The sequence below is a fragment of the Danio aesculapii genome, chromosome 14 (genome assembly GCF_903798145.1).
Source record: "Danio aesculapii chromosome 14, fDanAes4.1, whole genome shotgun sequence".
Lineage (NCBI taxonomy): Eukaryota > Metazoa > Chordata > Actinopteri > Cypriniformes > Danionidae > Danio > Danio aesculapii.
In genome coordinates, this window is record NC_079448.1 from 47,770,231 (window position 1) to 47,789,669 (window position 19,439).

The 19,439-nt window shown below is 32.8% G+C and overlaps 1 protein-coding gene across 1 annotated transcript in view; it reads left to right on the plus strand.

Annotated features, from left to right (window-relative positions):
* The first annotated feature begins 6,283 nt into the window (after window positions 1–6,283).
* Window positions 6,284–19,439, plus strand: part of ccdc88b (coiled-coil domain containing 88B) — a 55,555-nt gene continuing 42,399 nt past the window's right edge. The window contains exons 1-8 of the mRNA XM_056472551.1: window positions 6,284–6,537; window positions 7,614–7,762; window positions 7,918–8,026; window positions 11,563–11,632; window positions 13,368–13,426; window positions 13,573–13,656; window positions 18,393–18,533; window positions 18,628–18,770. Coding sequence (XP_056328526.1) covers window positions 6,478–6,537; window positions 7,614–7,762; window positions 7,918–8,026; window positions 11,563–11,632; window positions 13,368–13,426; window positions 13,573–13,656; window positions 18,393–18,533; window positions 18,628–18,770 — 815 coding nt within the window. The 5' untranslated portion in view covers window positions 6,284–6,477. The remainder of the gene's footprint in view (window positions 6,538–7,613; window positions 7,763–7,917; window positions 8,027–11,562; window positions 11,633–13,367; window positions 13,427–13,572; window positions 13,657–18,392; window positions 18,534–18,627; window positions 18,771–19,439) is intronic.

Sequence of the window (19,439 nt, forward strand, 5' to 3'; positions counted from 1 at the left end):
CAATATTATTAGCCCCCTTGAGAAAAAAACCTTCTCTCTGTTAAACAGAAGTTTAGGAAAAGTATACAAGGGGGCTAATAATTCAGGTTAATAAATCTGACTTCAACTGAACATGGTTTATAGGGACACACCATAGGCGTAACGTATTTTATACTGTAAAAACCGCTTATTATATGGCCCACCCCTATACCCTTCTGCTTGGTCTCTTGTTAATCAGGGGTCGCCACAGCGGAATGAACCACCAACTATTTCTGCAAACGCAGTGGATGCCCTTCCAGCCTCAACCCAGTACTGGGAAACACCCATACACAATCACATTCGCACACATACACTCATACCCTACGGGCAATTTAGTTAATCCAAATCACCTATAGCGCATGATTTTGGACTGTGGGGGAAACCGGAGCACCCGGAGGAAACCCACACTAACACGGGAAGAACATGCAAAATCTACCCAGTTGAGACTCGAACCAACAACCTTCTTGCTGTGAGGTGACAGTGCTAAGCCACCATGCCACTCAAGATGCCATTATATGTTTCTTATTTCAGTATTTTGCCTTTATTGACCGGACAGTAGTTAGACAGGAAGGCGATAGGATTGGGAAAGATTCACAAACTGGGATTTGAACTCGGGACGCTCGAAGCACATTGGCACTATATGTCATCACACTAACCACTAAGCTACCGACATTAATAATTGTTTTAACAGTTTTGAATTGTGAGGACACAAGGCATGTCCTCATAAACCACTTCAACATTGTAATACCTAGGACATAGGACATACCCATCTCATTATACAAATTTCTGTCCTTGTAAGCCACCAGAAACCAGTACACACTCACTGAAAGAGAACGAGACTTGGCATTGAACAACAAACCACACTAAATCCTATTAAAACCAGTACAACTTTTAAAATGGCGACATGTTGGCTCAGTGGTTAGCACTGTTACCTCACAGCAAGATGGTTGCTGGTTCGAGCCATGGTTGGATCAGTTGGTATTTCTGTGTGGAGTTTGCATGTTCTCCCCATGTTGGCACAGGTTTTCTCCAGGTGCTCCGGTTTCCAGCGCAGTCCAAAGACATGCGCTATAGGTGAATTGGATGAACTAAATTGTCTGTAGTGTATGTGTGTGAATGAGTGTATATGGATGTTTCCCAGTACTGGGTTGCAGCTGTAAGTGCTGTGTAAAACATATAAGTGTAAAACTGGATAAGTTGACGGTTCATTCCACAGTGGGGACCCCTGATGAATGAAGGGACTAAGCTGAAGGAAAATGAATGAATAAACAACTTTTAAAAAATAGATATTATGTAAAAAACATTCCAATATTAATGACAACCAATAATATTATACTATATTAAATCACACACTCCTCCTTCATTGGGTTGATGTATCATTTTTCCAACACCCCCATACAAAAAAAAGAAAGATTTAATATCATTGAACAATTCATAATCCATATACTCCATAAGAGAGAGAGAGATAAAGTGGGCATGAGAGAGAAATGAATAGGATTACACTGACTGAATGCGGTTGCGTCCTGTTCTGACACCTGAAATCTCTTTATCCCTTTGATGATGCTTAATACTATGACTGCTGCCAAAGCACTCGCACTCAAAACACAACAAGAAATGCAACGGTGGCATGCACACATCTAGTTATTTATTAAAAGCACTTAGTTCTGCACTACTGATCTGTCATGTGATTGAACTTATTTCCCAGCCTTTTAGTGGAGTGGTCATTCCAGGAAAGGGATCATTTATTTATTTTTTCATTCTGAGAAGGTGATTTTAAAGCTAGATTATCGACTTTATTTTTGGTTTTAACTGTTTTTATAATCATATGTATTATTATAATCCTAAACACTAATCCTGTTTTGAATTTTATAATAGTTATTACTATAATATCAATGTTATTAATACTGTAGCCTTGTACACTTTTGCTAAACAATAAGAAAGATGATTTAAATGACTTTGATTGTGGCATGGTTTTGAGAGGCATTTAAGAAACTGATGATCCACACTATCAAAAACATTCATAAATTAGCATTTTTCCATATTTTGTGATTCATGTTTTTATTTTTCCCCATTTATTCATCCTCTTGAATTGCATTATGGGACCTTGATTCTATCTTGCAACAACTTTTAAACTTAAAAATTTCCAAAAAGTGACTTTTATTAACATTTCTAAAAGTATAAAGTAATATATTGTCTGGGTTGGTGTTGTATATTACGCTACAAACACCTTGTCATAAACTGCCAGTATATTTTCAGTTATTTTACAGACTTATTTTCTGTATTTATTATTATTTTTATTTATTTATTATTTTTTATCTTTATTTTTATAAATTTAAACATTTTACAGAACAAAACATTCAGTGACAGCAACGATTATTAAAAAAAACGACAGAAAAAAATAACATTAGACATGAATAAAAACAAATTACAAAAACAAAAATTGATGTATTTCAATTTCAAAGGAGCTGGAAATACGTCGTGTTCAGATACTTAGTAAAAGGTGCCCATCTTGTTTAAAAATATCCAATTTCAATTGAAGTTCTACATATAGAACTCCATTCTGTATATTGATTCAAGTTTTTCTATCCACTGTACTATTATTGGAGGATGTAACTTCATCCAATTTATTGTTATAGTGTTTCTTGCACTTAGTAAAAGTATATGTAGTAAATATCTCTGGTTTTTCTTATCTACATCCTGGGGTATCCCTTCAAGCAAGAAAAACGGGAGAGTAAAAGGTAGATCTAACTGCATAATTCTCATTATCTCAATCTTTACCCCTTACCAAAATGCTAGTATCAAGTGCAAATATAAGTGTGTGATATCTATATATTATTTCTTATACATTATATTATTTTAAACTACTAAAATGTCAATAAAAGTTGCTTTGTTAAACTATAGAGTTGAATGTTTAACATTAAAAGACGGACAGATATCAAGGTCCCATAATGCAATTCACAACCATAAATAAATGGAAAACACTTGTGAATAGGCATGGGACGATAACCGTTTTCAAGGTATGCCGTGGTTTGAAAAAGTCAGGGTTTTAAAATTGCCAAAATTTTCTGCTATACCGTTCCTAAAGTATGAGTAAGTTTTTTAATTACTTTTTTTTTTTTGTTAGGACATAAGTATATCCAGTAGAAAAGATATCCAAAGATGCCGTTTTAAATTGTAAAGAAATCTGTGACTTTGAAACAAATGAAGACAACAGAAGTCAATGCTGCATTTTCAATATTCAGCCTGACATTATAAATGGTTCTCAAAATAAAATATAGTGTTCAAAGTGGAAAAAGTTAAATATTTTTCAGGGTGTCCGAGGGGTCTTAAAACGTCTTAAAATTCAAAAACTAAATTTAAGCCCTTAAAAAGTATTAAATTCACTGAAATATGCTGTTGTGGGTCTTAAATACTTTTAAACAGGTCTTAATTTTCACTAATTTAGCTACGGCCAATCGATAAAACCAACAAATCTATCTAAAAAAAAGTTGAACAGTTGTTATCTATTTAGCAATATGGTTTAATTGGCTTACTGACATCCTTACAATAACATTTGTTTAAAAGTTCTCCATGTTTTATGCATAAATTTATGTTGTGCATAAATTTTGTTTATTATAGCTTTTAAAACATGTCTATTTTAAAAGAAAAGTCATGCTAATAAAAATATATATGTATATAACTAGAGTTTGCTTGTTTTGACACATTATTTAAAATATGTGGCTAAAAAATAACAGAATTTAAATTTTTATGGTTATTACAGAAAATTATTAGTGTTTTGCCATGTGAAAGTCTGAAATCTCATTGATAATGGTCTTAAAAAGGTCTTAAAATTGATGTGATGACACCTGCAGAAACCCTGTTTTTACCCTGACATTTAAAAAGAATATATTTAGAGCAGTAATCACAATACTGTATTATTTTTATCCAAGGTTATCATATCGTCAGAATCTTGTACCACTCCATGCCTACTTGTGAATCACAAAATACAGAAACTGTTAATGAACAGACGCTTCTTTACAGTGCACAAAGATTTTCATGCACAACCTTTTACAAAAAGTGGTCCAAAAATATCCAGTTAGCTCCAGTTCTGTGGACAGAAACGTCTTGTTGATGCTTGATGGTTCAGCTGATAAAAAGTCGATGGTCACTTAAAAGATTTCTTGTGATGATTTTGGATATTAGTATCAGAATTTGGAGTAAACAACATGAAATAATGGTTGGTTTAAACCATTCATGCTTCTGGTGTTTTCTTGGCACACTTTGAGAAGCTTAGTATAATTTGACCACCATTGAAAGTTTGCATGTTGGCGTGGGTTTCCTCCAAGTGCTCCAGTTTCCCCCACAGTCCAAACACATACGCTATAGGACAACTGAATAAACTAAACTGGCCGTAGTGTGTGTGTGTGTGTGTGTGTGTGTGTGTAAATGAGTGTATGGGTGTTTCCCAGAACTGGGTTACAGCTGGAAGGGCATCCGCTGTGTAAAACATATGTCGGATAAGTTGGTGGTTCAATCCACTGTGGCGACCCCTGATGAATAAAGGGGTTAAGTCCAAGGAAAATTAAGGAGTAAATTCTATATTTAATAAATTATGTTTTTGAACCATACTATAGTAAAGTGTATCATACTGTCTATATTTATAGTGTTTACAACACATTGTTAATAAATGCTATACCATAGTATTAACTATCGTGAACTATAAACTGTATAATACTGTAGTATACTTTAGATTTCACTACAGTATACGATGGTGAATTGTAGTATAATTTATCTTATTTATAACACTTTATTAATGAATGCTACAGCATACTGTAGTATTAACTATAACAAACTGATAAACTCATTCATTCATTTTCCTTTGGCTTAGTCTCTATTACAGAGGTCACCACTGCGGAATGAACCCCCAACTATTCTGGCATATGTTTTATGCAGCGGACGCCCTCCAGGCGCAACTCAGTACTGGGAAACACCCATACACACTCATTCACACACACTACAGGCAATTTAGTTTATTCAGTTCACCTATTGCGCATGTCTTTGGACTATGGGTGAAACCAGAGCACCCGGAGGAAACCCACGCCAACGTGGGGAGAACATGCAAACTCCACACAGAAATGCCATCTGGCCCAGCCGGAAATCGAACCAGCGACCTTCTTGAGCCCACTGAGCCACCGTGCCGCCCAAACTGATAAACTGTAATATACTATAGTTTTTACTACAGTAAACTGTGGTGCATTCATTGTAGTACAATACAGCATTTGGTTATTCATATTTCTATAATTATTTTATTACCACAGCAACTAGTGTACAATTACCACAACAGATCAATTAATGTTCGGCCCATAGTATGGCAAACACTATATTTACTATAAATTACTATAGCATTGTTTCATACGGGTAGTTTGATGTACAGCTGAAGTCAAAATTATTAGCCCTTTCTGTGCATTTCTTTTTCAAAAGTTACCCAAACAATGTATAACAGAGCAAGGATTTTTTCACAGTATTTTCTATAATATTTTTTCTTCTGGAGAAAGTCTTATTTGTTTTATTTCGACAAGACTGAAAGCAGTTTTTAATTTTTTAAAAAACATTTTAAGGTCAATATTATTAGCCCAGTTCAGCAATACTAGCCCACTTAACCACTGTTTAACATAATGACGTGCCTAATTACCCCAGCTTGCCTAAATAATCCTTTAATTTGCACTTTAAGCTGAATACTATCTTGAAAAGTATCTAGTAAAAGTATTATGTACTGTCATCATGGCAAAGATAATGATGGGGCTAATAATTCTGACTTCATCTGTACACGGTTTACAGGGACACTACAGTTGTCCACCACTAGATGGCGGCAAAACTTAATTTTGCTTTTATACCACCTTGCAAATCATGCATAGCGGCATATTAGCATTTAGACAACATCATCAATATTATAGTTGCACTGTTACTGATGATAACGCCATGATCTGATATGAATAGATCTGATTTTCCTGTGTTGCCCACATACTTGGGTTGTGGTTATGTCTCAAAACTTTTTGGGGGGGAATGCCCAGAGGCGCGTTCGTTGAGGGTGGTTCAACACAAAATACAGTCTTGACTAGAGTCAAGACAGGTAATCTATGGTTAAATAGTTTCTATAAAAGTTTGAGTCACAGCCCTTTTTTATTTATGTGTTTACTGTGTTCAATGTGGAAACGCGCGCGTCACGAGCGTCATCATACTGACACGAGGACGCGCAGAGGGGAACAGAACTAATGCAATGCAGCTCTAGATTCCGGTGTGGTTTCGAAGTGTGACTAATGAAGGAAGGGAAAAACAGAAAGATGTTTAGTCGGTTTAACGGTTACCTTGACAGACTTCTGTCCAGAGACTCACGGTAGCCATGAATGTACTCTTGAAAATATATTGTTATTTAAGTAATCCGCTGTGTTCTGTGGAATAAAAAGTACAGGTACAGAGAAGATGGACTCAGACGTCACGGAAATGTTAGAAGAATTTATGGGAAGTGCACTTGTTACATGGGTAGGTGGCTAGCAAAACATTGCAGTTCTTTGTACAGTGAAAAGTTTTGTAAACTTTATAAAAGAGTTATCGGAGCTCAGAAATTGTTAAACTGACGTTAGTTGCCGACATCTGATTAATAATATTCTTTTATGGTAATATGTAATAATATACTGTTAAAACATGGTAAACATCATGGTCCAGCAACAAAACTGTTTTGAGCCTTGATTTTTGAAGTTACCAACCAGATAATTCAGTTACCATGCTTTTTTTAAAATGATGTCTTAATAATTTAAAATTAAATTTAAGTTTGTTCTGACAACCCAATTTAATGTAAATACTACAGTATTTTCGAACTATACTATGGTAAAGTGTATCATTCCGTAGGCCTATAGTATTTACAACTCATTGTTGATGAATGCTACAGCATACTGTAATATTAACTATAGTGGACTGATAAACTAATAAACACTGTAGTATACTTTAGTTTTTACTACAGTATACTGTTGTGCATTGTTGCATAATTTGTAGAATCATTTTCTTTTTGGCTTAGTCCCTTTATTAATCTGGGGTCGCCACAGCGGAATGAATCGCCAACTTATCCAGTATATGTTTTACACAGCGGATGCCCTTTCAGCTGTAACCCATCATTGGGAAACACCATAAACACTCATTCACACACAGACCCAATTCACATATAGCGCCTGTCTGTGGACTTTTGGGGGAAACCGGAGTACCTGGAGGAAACCCACGAGAACACAGGGAGAACATGCAAACTCCACACAAATGTCAACTGACCCAGCCAAGGCTCCAACCAGCGACCTTCTTGGTGTGAGGCGGCAGCACTACCCACTGCGTCGCCCACTGTACTATAATGTATATAGTGAAAACTTTTATTTGTTTATATTACTATTATTAGTTGTATTACCATAGCGCATATAACATTACCATAAGCAGCTTTACTGTAGTATGGTTGAAAACAAATTGTGTTTACTATAAATTACTATAGTATGTTTTCTTGTTGGAGCAACTGAAGTAAACTTAATGTAAGAACAGAGCACAGAATCTTGATGTGAACTGTGTTTTCATGATTTAAGGTGCATCTGTTTGAGGGTATTGTCGGTGAGGAAGAGAATGGATCAGTCTTTCCGGAATACATGGAAGTAAACATCAGCTCCCAGAATGCAGTGAGGCAATACCTGAAGCTCACCAATGGAGTTTACCTCAATGAGGTCATGAGGATCATGTAAGACAGACTTGCTTTAATAATGGAAATCATTTCATCAGTTTTACTTTTATATAGCGTAGTTAAAAACAAAAAGCTATCATTGATTACAGTTCAACAGTGACTCGTCATCTAACGGCGACATTTTTTGTTGTTTGTTTGGGTTTTTTAATCAGCGATCCCAATCCAAAGGTAGAACAAATCTATTACAATGTGGGTGATGACAAGATTCGCAGAGTGCAGAACTTTTCCATCCTCAATCGACATCTGAGGTCTTACTATCAGGTACTGAATTAACATATCAGCCATATTATTATGTATCTATATGTCAAGTACATTTCACTATTATATTATATTATATTATATTATATTATATTATATTATATTATATTATATTATATTATATTATATTATATTATATTTTATTATATTATATTATATTATATTATATTATTAATTCATTTTCTTTTCGACTTAGTCCCTTTATTAATCCGGGGTCGCCACAGCGGAATGAACCGCCAACTTATCCAGCACATGTTTTACGCAGTGGATGCCCTTCCAGCCGCAGCCCATTTTTGGGAAACATCCACACACACTCATTCACACTCATACACTATGGACAATTTAGCCTACCCAATTCACCTGTACCGCAAGTCTTTGGACTGTGGGGGAAACCAGAGCACCCGGAGGAAACCCACACGAACGCAGGGAAAACATGCAAACTCCTCACAGAAACGCCAACTGACCCAGCCGAGGCTCGAACCAGTGACTTTCTTGCTGTGAGGCGACAGCACTATACTGCGCCACTGCGTCGCTTATATTATATTATATTATATTATATTATATTATATTATATTATATTATATTATATTATATTATATTATATTATATTATATTATATTATATTATTGGCTTCTATCGTTATAAAATTTTGTTATTGTGATTAATTATCAGTTATTAAATATTATGTTAGTTATTAATTATCACAGTATTGAGCTAAGCTGCAGGAACACTTACTCAAAAATATTTAGTATATTGTTTATTGTTTACACATTTTCAGAGTGAATTAATGTTTAATTTAATTAAATTGCAAAAATATAATAAAGTACAATTGGTATCACTTTACAATAGTTTCATTAGTAAATGTTAGTATATATGTTTAATGCATTAAAATCAACAGTGAGAAATAGTCATATTACAGTTATATGTTAAAGTTAATTAATTAAATCAACTTAATTTTATTAGTTATTTACTCCTTTAAATAAAAAAAATGCAACTTTTGACTTTGATGTGTTATTAGGCTATAACTAAGAACTTAATATGATTTTTAAAATGCAGTTGTCATTATATTGATTTAATTTAATTTAATAAATTACTTTATTTTATTGACTTTGAGTTACAATAACTAATGCTAACAAACTGAGCCTTTTTAAGGAAATAATTGCAAATTTTTTAATGTTCTAAGACAGATTAACATGAAAATATTCAAAAAGTTTAAATAATAATACATTTTTTACAGTGTTTTGAAGTGCCCACAATATCAATAGTGTGCATTATCAAGATACATTGAATTGCTGAATACCAGCATATGTGCATATTATATTATATTATGTTATGTTATGTTATGTTATATTATATTATGTTATATTATATTATAATATTTTACATTGTACTACTTTATTCTTTGCAAAAGTGTCTAGACCTCACCTGATGGTGCATGGTATTTAATGGACAGTTCACTAACTCATAAACAGCATGTTGCTGTTGAACAAGTTAGCCATGTTTGTTTTTTTGGTTTCTGTGGTTTCACTTCTTGTTTCAAATGTCCTAGTTGTGGACATGCTTCTTTGAGCTGTTATTTTCACACAAAGCAAGTGGCAATGACTATATATTTTGCCTTCCGGGCATTTTAAAATTAAAATATGAGCTAAAAGCCTTGCAAGATAGTAGAAAATAATAATAATAACTAAATAATAAATCCTTAAAAGTATGCTTATATATTGAACTGCATTATCTAGATTTTTGATCAGCTTAAAAAAAAATGCTGAGGGCTCACACAGTGGTTGCTTAATGATTGAGGAGCTGATTAATAATTACATTGAATAAAGACAGGTGACGCATACATTTCTGTGTAAATGCAAGGGAAATATTGTGATGTAACCACATTTCTGTGGTTTTCCATCACAGTTAAAAAATATATTAATCAAATCAAATTAATTTAATAAAATATACATTTTAATGGAAAAATTAAAGATGTTGTCGTGGTTAGCTGAAATAAAATAGTTTAAAGCAATTTTCTACAAGTACTTTGCTGTGAGGTTGAATTTATTAGAAGTTAATTTCTTAAACACAAACTAACAATGAACAATACTTTCAAAGCATTCATTAATCTTAGTTGATATCAACATTTATTAATATATTGCTAAAATCTTGAACAAAGTTGTAATATTTAAACATGTCAGTACATTGCAATGAACATGTATTTATATTTACTAACATTAGAAGATTTAAAAAAAACACAGAGTTTGAATCAACTTCAGAGTAAGTAAATTTTCATGTAAGATAAAATCTGTCCTTTTTAATTATCTCCTATCCTTAAACAAAGATAGAAAAATTGCTCAATAGGTTATGTTAATTAATGATTTAAATTTAAAGTTGAAAAACGAGACCTTATTGTAAAGAATTACTATAGAACCGATTATAGTGTAATATAGTTTTTCCATATACATCTTTTATATATACTATTTTATATATTTATATTTAGGCGACACGCTGGCTCAGTGGTTAGCACTGTCATCTCACAGCAAGTGAGTCCTGGCTTAGTCAGTTGGCATTTCTGTGTGGAGTTTGCATGTTCTCCCCTTGTAGGTGTGGGTTTCCTCCGGGTGCTCCGGTTTCCCCCACAGTCCAAAGACATGCACTATAGGTGAATTGGATTAACTAAATTGGCTGTAGTGCATGAGTGGTGTGTGAATGCGAGAGTGTATGGGTGTTTCCCAGAGCTGGGTTGCTGCTGGAAGGGCATCCCCTGAGTAAAACAAATGTCGGAATAGTTGGCGGTTCATTCCACTGTGGCGACCCCTGATAAATAGGGGACTAACCCGAAGAAAAATGAATGAATGAATGAATTAATTAATATGTTTATTTTTGTATACCAATGTTTATATCATTTCAATCTTGTGTGTGTGGATGTATGCAGGTTGTATATAAATGGTTTATTGTAAACTTAAATATTTGTATGCTTATTGGTACAAATTTGATTGACTTGAAATGGTTTTGTGCAAAATATTTAGCTTTTTCTTTCATTTTAATTACTTTATTTAATTTTTTGGTATTTTGTTTTGATGTAGAACTGTTATATCTGCAATAATTGAATCTTGGATTTGCTGTGCAGGAAATTAAATAAACCTCAAACTCAAAAAAATCATAATTAAATGTAAACAAATAGAATAAAACAGTGTCATACAATGGTAATACATGCTTTCATTGTATTTTTCCTATGAAAATACCCAAAATATAGTACCGTCATATTTATTACTGTATCATGTAACAATAAATTTGGTAAGAATGAATATTTTCTAAAAGCATAAGAAAACTGTCTTCGGCAATAACAGGATCATTAATCAAACTGAATTAGGCGTTCATTGGTACAGATTAAGAAGCCTATTTTCCACAGCATTGCTTGTTTTCTTTGACCGCATGTCACTTTATATGAATACCGTTCCTCTTAAACCTCTTTATTGAGCATTGTCTGCGATGACAGAAAAGCACAAATGAGGGATTTAATGCTTGTCATTTCTTTCATGCTTCTGTCTCTTCAGGAGAATCTACAGCAGCTGGTGCTGATGCCGCTGCCAAATGTTGCTGTTTTAGGTCGAGATCCCCTGACAGGTGCGACTCTGTCATCTGAATAATAGGACATTTTCCCTCTCTAATTAATATCACATAAACAGAAACAATTGTAAAAATTCACATTCATGCATTAGTAGGCACAATTATGAAATGTTATGAATTTTAAAAATGTATTCCAATATTGATATAGATATTTAGCGGAGCAAGGAATTGTTCACTGTATTTTTAATTATATTTGTGTAATATTTATTAATAATAATATATATTTAAATAATAATGTAATTAGATAGTTATATTTATTTTACATTAATATTAATATTTTATATCTAAATAATATTTAATTATTAATTTATTGTATTATTTATTATTTGTATATTTATTGCATTATTTTATTATGAATTTATTATATGAGAATTATTTTCTTTTATATTTTATTGAATATTTAATAATATTTAATCACATTTTTTTATACTTCATATTTAATAATTATATTTCTATATATTTTTTATAGTTTGGCTTGAATGAGTGTTTTATTTTAATCTTTGAAAACAAAACAATTCTTAGGTTCAATATTTTTATTCGCCTTAAGATTTTTTATTTATAACTTGCATAATTATCCTGCCTTGCCTAGTTCAGCTAATTAAGTCTTAAATTTACACTTTAAGCAGAATACATAATATAGTAAAATATTATGTACTGTCATCATTGCAAAGACAAAAATAATGGGCTATTAGAAATTAGTTATTAAAACTATTAGGTTTAGAAATGTCTTGATAAAATAAACAGCACTTGGGAAATATTTTATTAATTATTAAACCCCCTTTATTCCATTTTTAAATATTTCCCAAATGATGTTTAACAGAGCAAAGAAATTTTTACAGTATGTCTGATAATATTTTTTCTTCTGGAGAAAGTCTTATTTGTTTTATTTTGGCTAGAATAAAAGTTTTTAAGGTCAAACTATTAGCCTCTTTAAGCTATATATATTTTTCGATAGCCTACAGAACAAACCATCGTTATTCAATAACTTGCCTAATTACCCTAACCTGCCTAGTTAACCTAATTAACCTAGTTAAGCCTTTAAATGTCACTTTAAGCTGTATAGAAGTGTCTTGAAAAATATCTAGTCAAATATTATTTACTGTCATCATGGCAAAGATAAAATAAATCAGTTATTAGAAATGAGTTATTAAAACTATTATGTTTAGAATGTGTTGGAAAAATCTTCTCTCCCTTAAACAATAATTGGGGAAAAAAAATTAACAGGGGGGCTAATAATTCAGGGGGGCTAATAATTCTGACTTCAACTATATATATATTTTTCCCTCTTTATTTAACCTTCAAATTACAAACAGGCATTTTTAACTTCCATTTTTAAACTTATATAACAAAATATCCAAGCAGCATATAATAAACAAAACAGTACAAAATAATATTAATAATAATAATAATAATAATAATAATAATAATAATAATAATAATAATAATAATAATAACATAAATAAAACCTTAAATCATACGAATACAAATGAAAATACATTCAGGGGGGTTAATCTATATAAGCTGACAAAAGTTTACAGAACTTTGAGTCACTTTTCATTTTTACTTGATTTATGGATTTAAATACAATTGTAACAGGGCTTTAATGAGTCTACATTTGTATATATAAAACTTTGCTACAATCAACATATTATTGCACAAAAATTCAATTTCATTGTTAGGCTAATAGATTAGTCTTCAACTGTAAGCGAATATGCTGTGTTATTGTCAATAGAGGGCGCTGTTGCAGAGCTCAGAAGACTGCTACTGTTATTACTGGGCTGTGCAGTACAGGTAAATAACCACTGTCAACACTTTTAATATCTTTAATGGAGAGTTTCAACACTCTTAAATGAATTGGAGTGTAATGCTGGAAAACATACGGATGCTTACAGTGTGTGATTGATTTTCTTTCTCTTCGTATGACTCTTTGTCACCAGTGTGAAAGGAAAGAAACGTTCATTCAGCAAATTCAGTGCCTGGACATTGATACACAAGCAGAGATCGCGCTGTGCATACAGGAGGTCAGTGCATTTCTTTTAAAGTTAACATGAATGTATCTTGTATGTTTTGGTTTGAAAATTAAAGGGTGACATTCGCATGGAATTGCTCTACCTGCTTTTTTCATCATTTATACACAAAAAACGTTAGGTTGTTTTAATTCAGCATTGGGTTAAATATGGACAAACCTAATTTTGGGTTAAAACAACCCAGCATTTATTAGAGTGCATACTGTATTAGTTGTTTACATTATGCAATTTTGTAAAATGCAGCACATTTTTGTGACTTTTGAGTATTAAACGGATGCATGAATAAACAGTAAATCGATACCATACACCGGCACAGTGGCTCAGTGGTTAGCACTGTCGCCTCACAGCAAGAAGGTTGCTGGGTCAAGTTGGTGGCTCCCCGTGTTGGCGTGGGTTTCCTCCGGGTGCTCCGGTTTCCCCCACAGTCTAAAGACATAGGCTATAGGTGAATTGAATCAACCAAATTAGTTGTAGTGTATGAGTGTGTGTGGGTGTTTTCCTGGGTTTCCTGTAAAACATATGTCAGAATAGTTGGCAGTTGATTCCTCTGTGGCGATCCCTGATAAACAAGGGACTAAGCCAAAGGAAAATGAATGGATGAATGAATAGTTTTATATTTATCAGCACTGAGTCAGTGATTGTGGGCACTTGACAAAACAGTGTTTTTCATTCTGCGATGTCTCATTTAAATGCCTCTGATTGGCTGCTTTAAAACAAGTGTGATTGGTTAAAAGGTCAAAAATGTAAAAAAATAAAATAGATGTAATATCAATTATACAGTAATGCCATATTTCATTTATTTTTACACTTGGCTTCAGTTTCCATAGGTTTACTTCCATTGTACAGAAGCATTTGTGCATTTTGGTGCACATTCCCCTTTATACTGTATGTCTGGCTCTGTTTAGTAACTGAGTTTCTATCAGCCTGTGTTAGTGGGCATTTTTTAGCATGAGAAACGAGTGATGAAATAGCAAATTCGCAAAAAAAAGTTAAGCTTGCTTGAGGTTGTTTTGATTTGAAAATCATTAATGCAGATAATAGGAGATGGAAACGTATTTGCTGACTAAACTTTGATGTAGCGAACATTATACCAAAGACTATTCACCTTATTCTCCGCGTACGAGTGGGCGCAGCCATTTGAATCATTTTGACTCTAGACTTCCGTTCTCATTCACTTCCATTCATTTTTAAACATTAAAAACAGCTCGTTTTGCTGCTTGGTGTTGCAAACTGATATTTTCTTATTATATTAATTTACTTTGTCTGTATAGTCGTGCAAACACTTGTTTGTGGAGTAAGTAGTTTGACCGTTTTCTGCCGTTTATTATTCCTAGTCATTTCTCCCATAGGCAGCTGAATCGGAAGTTCTAAAACAATCACAAAAACGCGCGCACTGAAGAATAAGGTCAATAGAATACACAAGACATGTCACTCGTATAGTTTTGAATGGGGAAAAAGTAACGATTAATATGGCGAATGAAGCCCCGCCTTCTAGAACAGGAATCAATCGGCGATCGCTATAGACAATTCTCCAAGGGAAAGGCTCGAACCAGACCTGAGTTTCTGCAGATTTAGTTTGATTTGAACGTTTAGAAATGAAACTAAAGAGACAGTTGTTGTTTAATTTTATCTGTGATTCCTAATATAGAATTTAACTGTATGCTTGGCAAGCTATTTTGGAGAATTTGATGTTTCCCCATTCAAACAGAATGCCTGCACGTACTGCCCGAGCGACATTTAAAGGGACTTTAAACCCACATGACCAGCTGTTTCCATTTTGCTTGCCTTGTTTACTGTTGGTTACTAAGTTACCAATACTATAGTGAGCCACTCTGACAACTTGATGAAAACAATGATTTTCATGTTGTATTTATTTATTTTATGCTAAATTTAAACATTCACTTAGCGTTAGAGTGGCAACCCGGCTATAGGGAACAACTCCTTGTGTTTTGTAACTTGTAGCAGAGTTTTTATGCTCAAACTCAACCCTGCACACTCAAAAAAATAGGTTTGCTGTTTGTTCAAACTACTTATTTAAAATGAGCTAAGACAACACAATTTTTTAGTTTTTTGGCGACAACGGAATTGTTTTATGTTCAATCTACTGAAATTTGTAAAAACTAATAAGCTAACTTAATTCCTTGATGTCGTGCCAACATAAATCAATTGTGTGGAACTCAACATTTTTTTTTTACAGTGCACTAACATAAGTTGAAAGTTTAAAAGGCAAACATATGACCAGTTTAAATGGCTTTTACCATCAATTTGAATTCACAGAAATACCTGTATACTAATTCGCATTCTGGATTTCTTTTCTTCTTTTGCAAACTTTGAAAAGATCTGCTTCACATAAGGATGGAAACCCGGCTAGTGTATGCATGTGATCTATCATGTATAGTGCAGTTTTCTCCCCTAAATTCTATGTTTGTTTAAGTTTGAAATTAGTGTCTTAATCTGAATTTAAAATGTTTTTACGTAGTGAACTTTTTCATTCTGAATTTGAATGTTGTTTTTTTTTGTTAATAATACTGTAGATGTGGCCTTCTGTTTTATTTATAAATGGAGACTGTTTAAAATTCTCCTATCCTCTCAGTTTCCCAAGGAATTGGTGGTGCTCTTCAAATCTTTAAATAAACTATTAAGAACAAAAAAGCCCTTAAGCTATATCAACATTTAGAGGTATATTTTGTTGAATTATCCCCTTGTGCCATTTTCTTTCATTCTCATTCTCATTCTCACACACACACTCACTCACATACACACACGCACACACAGACACACATACACACACACACACACACACACACAGACACACATACACACACACACACACACACACACACACACACTTGAAAAAGACTTGTGTTGGAAAAATCTGGCTTAGTCCACCAAAAATATATTTTTCTAAAGTTCAAACATTGGTGTTATGTTTGTTTAAACATTCATTTAAACATCTATTTTATGCAAAACATGCTTTTTTATCTTAACATTTAAAAGAAGAAATAATTTCCATAGCTGCACATATAACTTCTACAAATTTATTTGTCTTTCCTGTGTAATTTTTTATTCTCCTTTAACTATTCCCTAAGTGATGTATTTCCTGTGATGCATTTTTATCAGGCTCCCGAGTGTAGGTTTAGTAATATTAAGTTTATGGCAAAGAATACACTGTTTTAAAGGTCTTTAAAATGAAATAACTCAACATAAACATAGGAGTCTGAGACAAATACTCATTTTTAATGGAAATTTCAGATGGCACTTCATATATATATATATATATATATATATATATATATATATATATATATATATATATATATATATATATATATATATATATATATATATATAGGGCTAATAATTCTGACTTCAACTATATATATATATATATATATATATATATATATATATATATATATATATATATATGTATATATATATATATATATATATATATATACATATATATATATATATATATATTAAGGTCAATATTACGGCTGCACAATATATCATATATTCATATAATAGTCATATAATAGTCAGGAAATGCAGTGTTGAGTTGGGATTATAATAATTAGCCACCACAGTTCAGAGCATGTGATTTGTGGAGCTTCTGCAAAGTTTAATCCCAATAGAGGGAAAGATTTTTATTTGGATGTTTTTTGGAAGACCTGTGAGTAATTAAAAGCATGTTACTGACTGTAGAGAGGACACGGTGTAAGATTTCAAGCAAATTTCAACCAATAAGTTATAAAGTTTAACAAAGATTACTTGTATTTGATTTATTTATACAATTTTACGTACAGAATTTCTCTACCTGAATACTGTTTGGTTCCACAGAAAACCATGAAGCACTGTTTATTTCACTTGTATTTTTGTTCTATTGCATTCATCATTTGTTTACTATATTTCACGCTTACTCTTCTACAAAAAAGCCTAATCTCAAATAATCAATTCTTCTAAAACAGTTAAAATTCATCTCATGAAATTATATTCATATCATAATATTTATTTCAAATAAACAAAAAATGCAGCCCAAAAAATATCATGCAGCCCTAGTCAATATTTTTAACCTCTTAAGAATTTTTTTTTCTTCAATCGTCTACAGAACAAACCAATGTTGCCCAATGACATGCTTAATAAAGCCTAGTTAACCTAATTAAACCGTTAAGTTGCACTTTAAGCTGAATAGTGTATGAGTAGCTTGCAAAATAATTAGTAAAATATTGTGCCTGAGCACCCGGAGGAAACCCACACGAACACGGGGAGAACATGCAAACTCCACACAGAAATGCCAACTGGCTCAGCCGGGACTCGAATCAGCAACCTTCTTGTGTAAGGCACAGGTGTCAAATCCAGTTCCTGGAGGACTGCAACTCTGCACAGTTTAGATTTAACCCTAATTAAACAAACCTGTTAAAATCATCTGAGTCCTTCAGGCTTGTTTGAAACCTACAGGTAAGCGTGTTGAAGCAGGGTTGGAACTAACTGTGCAGAGCTGCGGCCCTCCAGGAACTGGATTTGACAGCTGTGCTAACCACTAAGCCACCGTTTAACCCTTAATCATTTTTACAAATTTAAGTGGATTGAATTAAGTTGTTCCCCCCAAAAAAACTTAAGATTTGTGAAGAATTGAAGTTTCTTCAGCTCATTTTAAATAAGTAATTTAAACAAGCAGCAGAAGTATATTTTTCATTGTGCCCAAAAACACACCTTGTGATCAATAGGTGACCCAGGACCCGAGTGCAGTCCTTCCTCTGGAGTTTGGAGATCTGTGTGGACTGAACGGAGCTGAGTTGCAGACTCTCTTCTGCTCAATGGCCAAACAGATCCAGAACCTGCTGGCCCAAAGAGACACACAGCTGGAGGTCAGAGAACAACTGATCTTCACAATCTAGCATTTTCATATGGAAGTAGGTGAGATCTGATTTTTGCTTTTGGATGTCCGTATCTGATATTTAGAGGATAGCAGAACTTTGTCAGGAACGGGAATCATCTGTAACTCATATAAACACATCGAGCGGGTTTGGAGATGGACCTCCTGAAGGACTGGCCTTTCAACTGGCGGAGAGCAAAGCTAAGCTACGGCGACTCAAGCAGGAGCTGTGAGTTTATTTTCATAATGATTTATATGAAGATATGTGTCAGTATTTATTTATTTTTATTCAGCCAGGATGCAGTAAATGGATCAAAAGAGACATAAAAGCAAATGCTTCTACAATCTACAAAATCTAAATTATTTAATTAAAATATTCATGTTTCGAATAAATTCTGTTCTTCTTAGCTTTTGTAATTCGTCCAGGCATCTTGCATAAAATTGCATCACGATTTTCACTATTTTATTTATTTATTGAGCAACCAATCAGCATATTTAAATAATGTCTGATGAACCCTGTGATGCTGAAGACTGGAGTGTTGCTGAAAATCTGAGGAAATTATTTCATTAAAAATAAATAAATAAAATTATATTTATATATATATATATATATATATATACACACAGTTGAAGTCATAATTATTAGCCCTCTTGCATTTTTTACTTTTTAAAATATTTTCCAAATGATGATTAACAGAGCAAGGACGTTTTCACAGTGTTTTCTGTAATATCTAGTAAAATATGATGTACTGTCATCATGACAAAGATAAAAGAAATAGGTTATTAGTTATTATAGGTATTATTAGTTATTATCGGAAATTAGTTATTAAAGGGCACCTATGATGAAAATCATCTTTTGTAAGCTGTTTTGACAGAACTGTGTGTAGGTATAATGTGT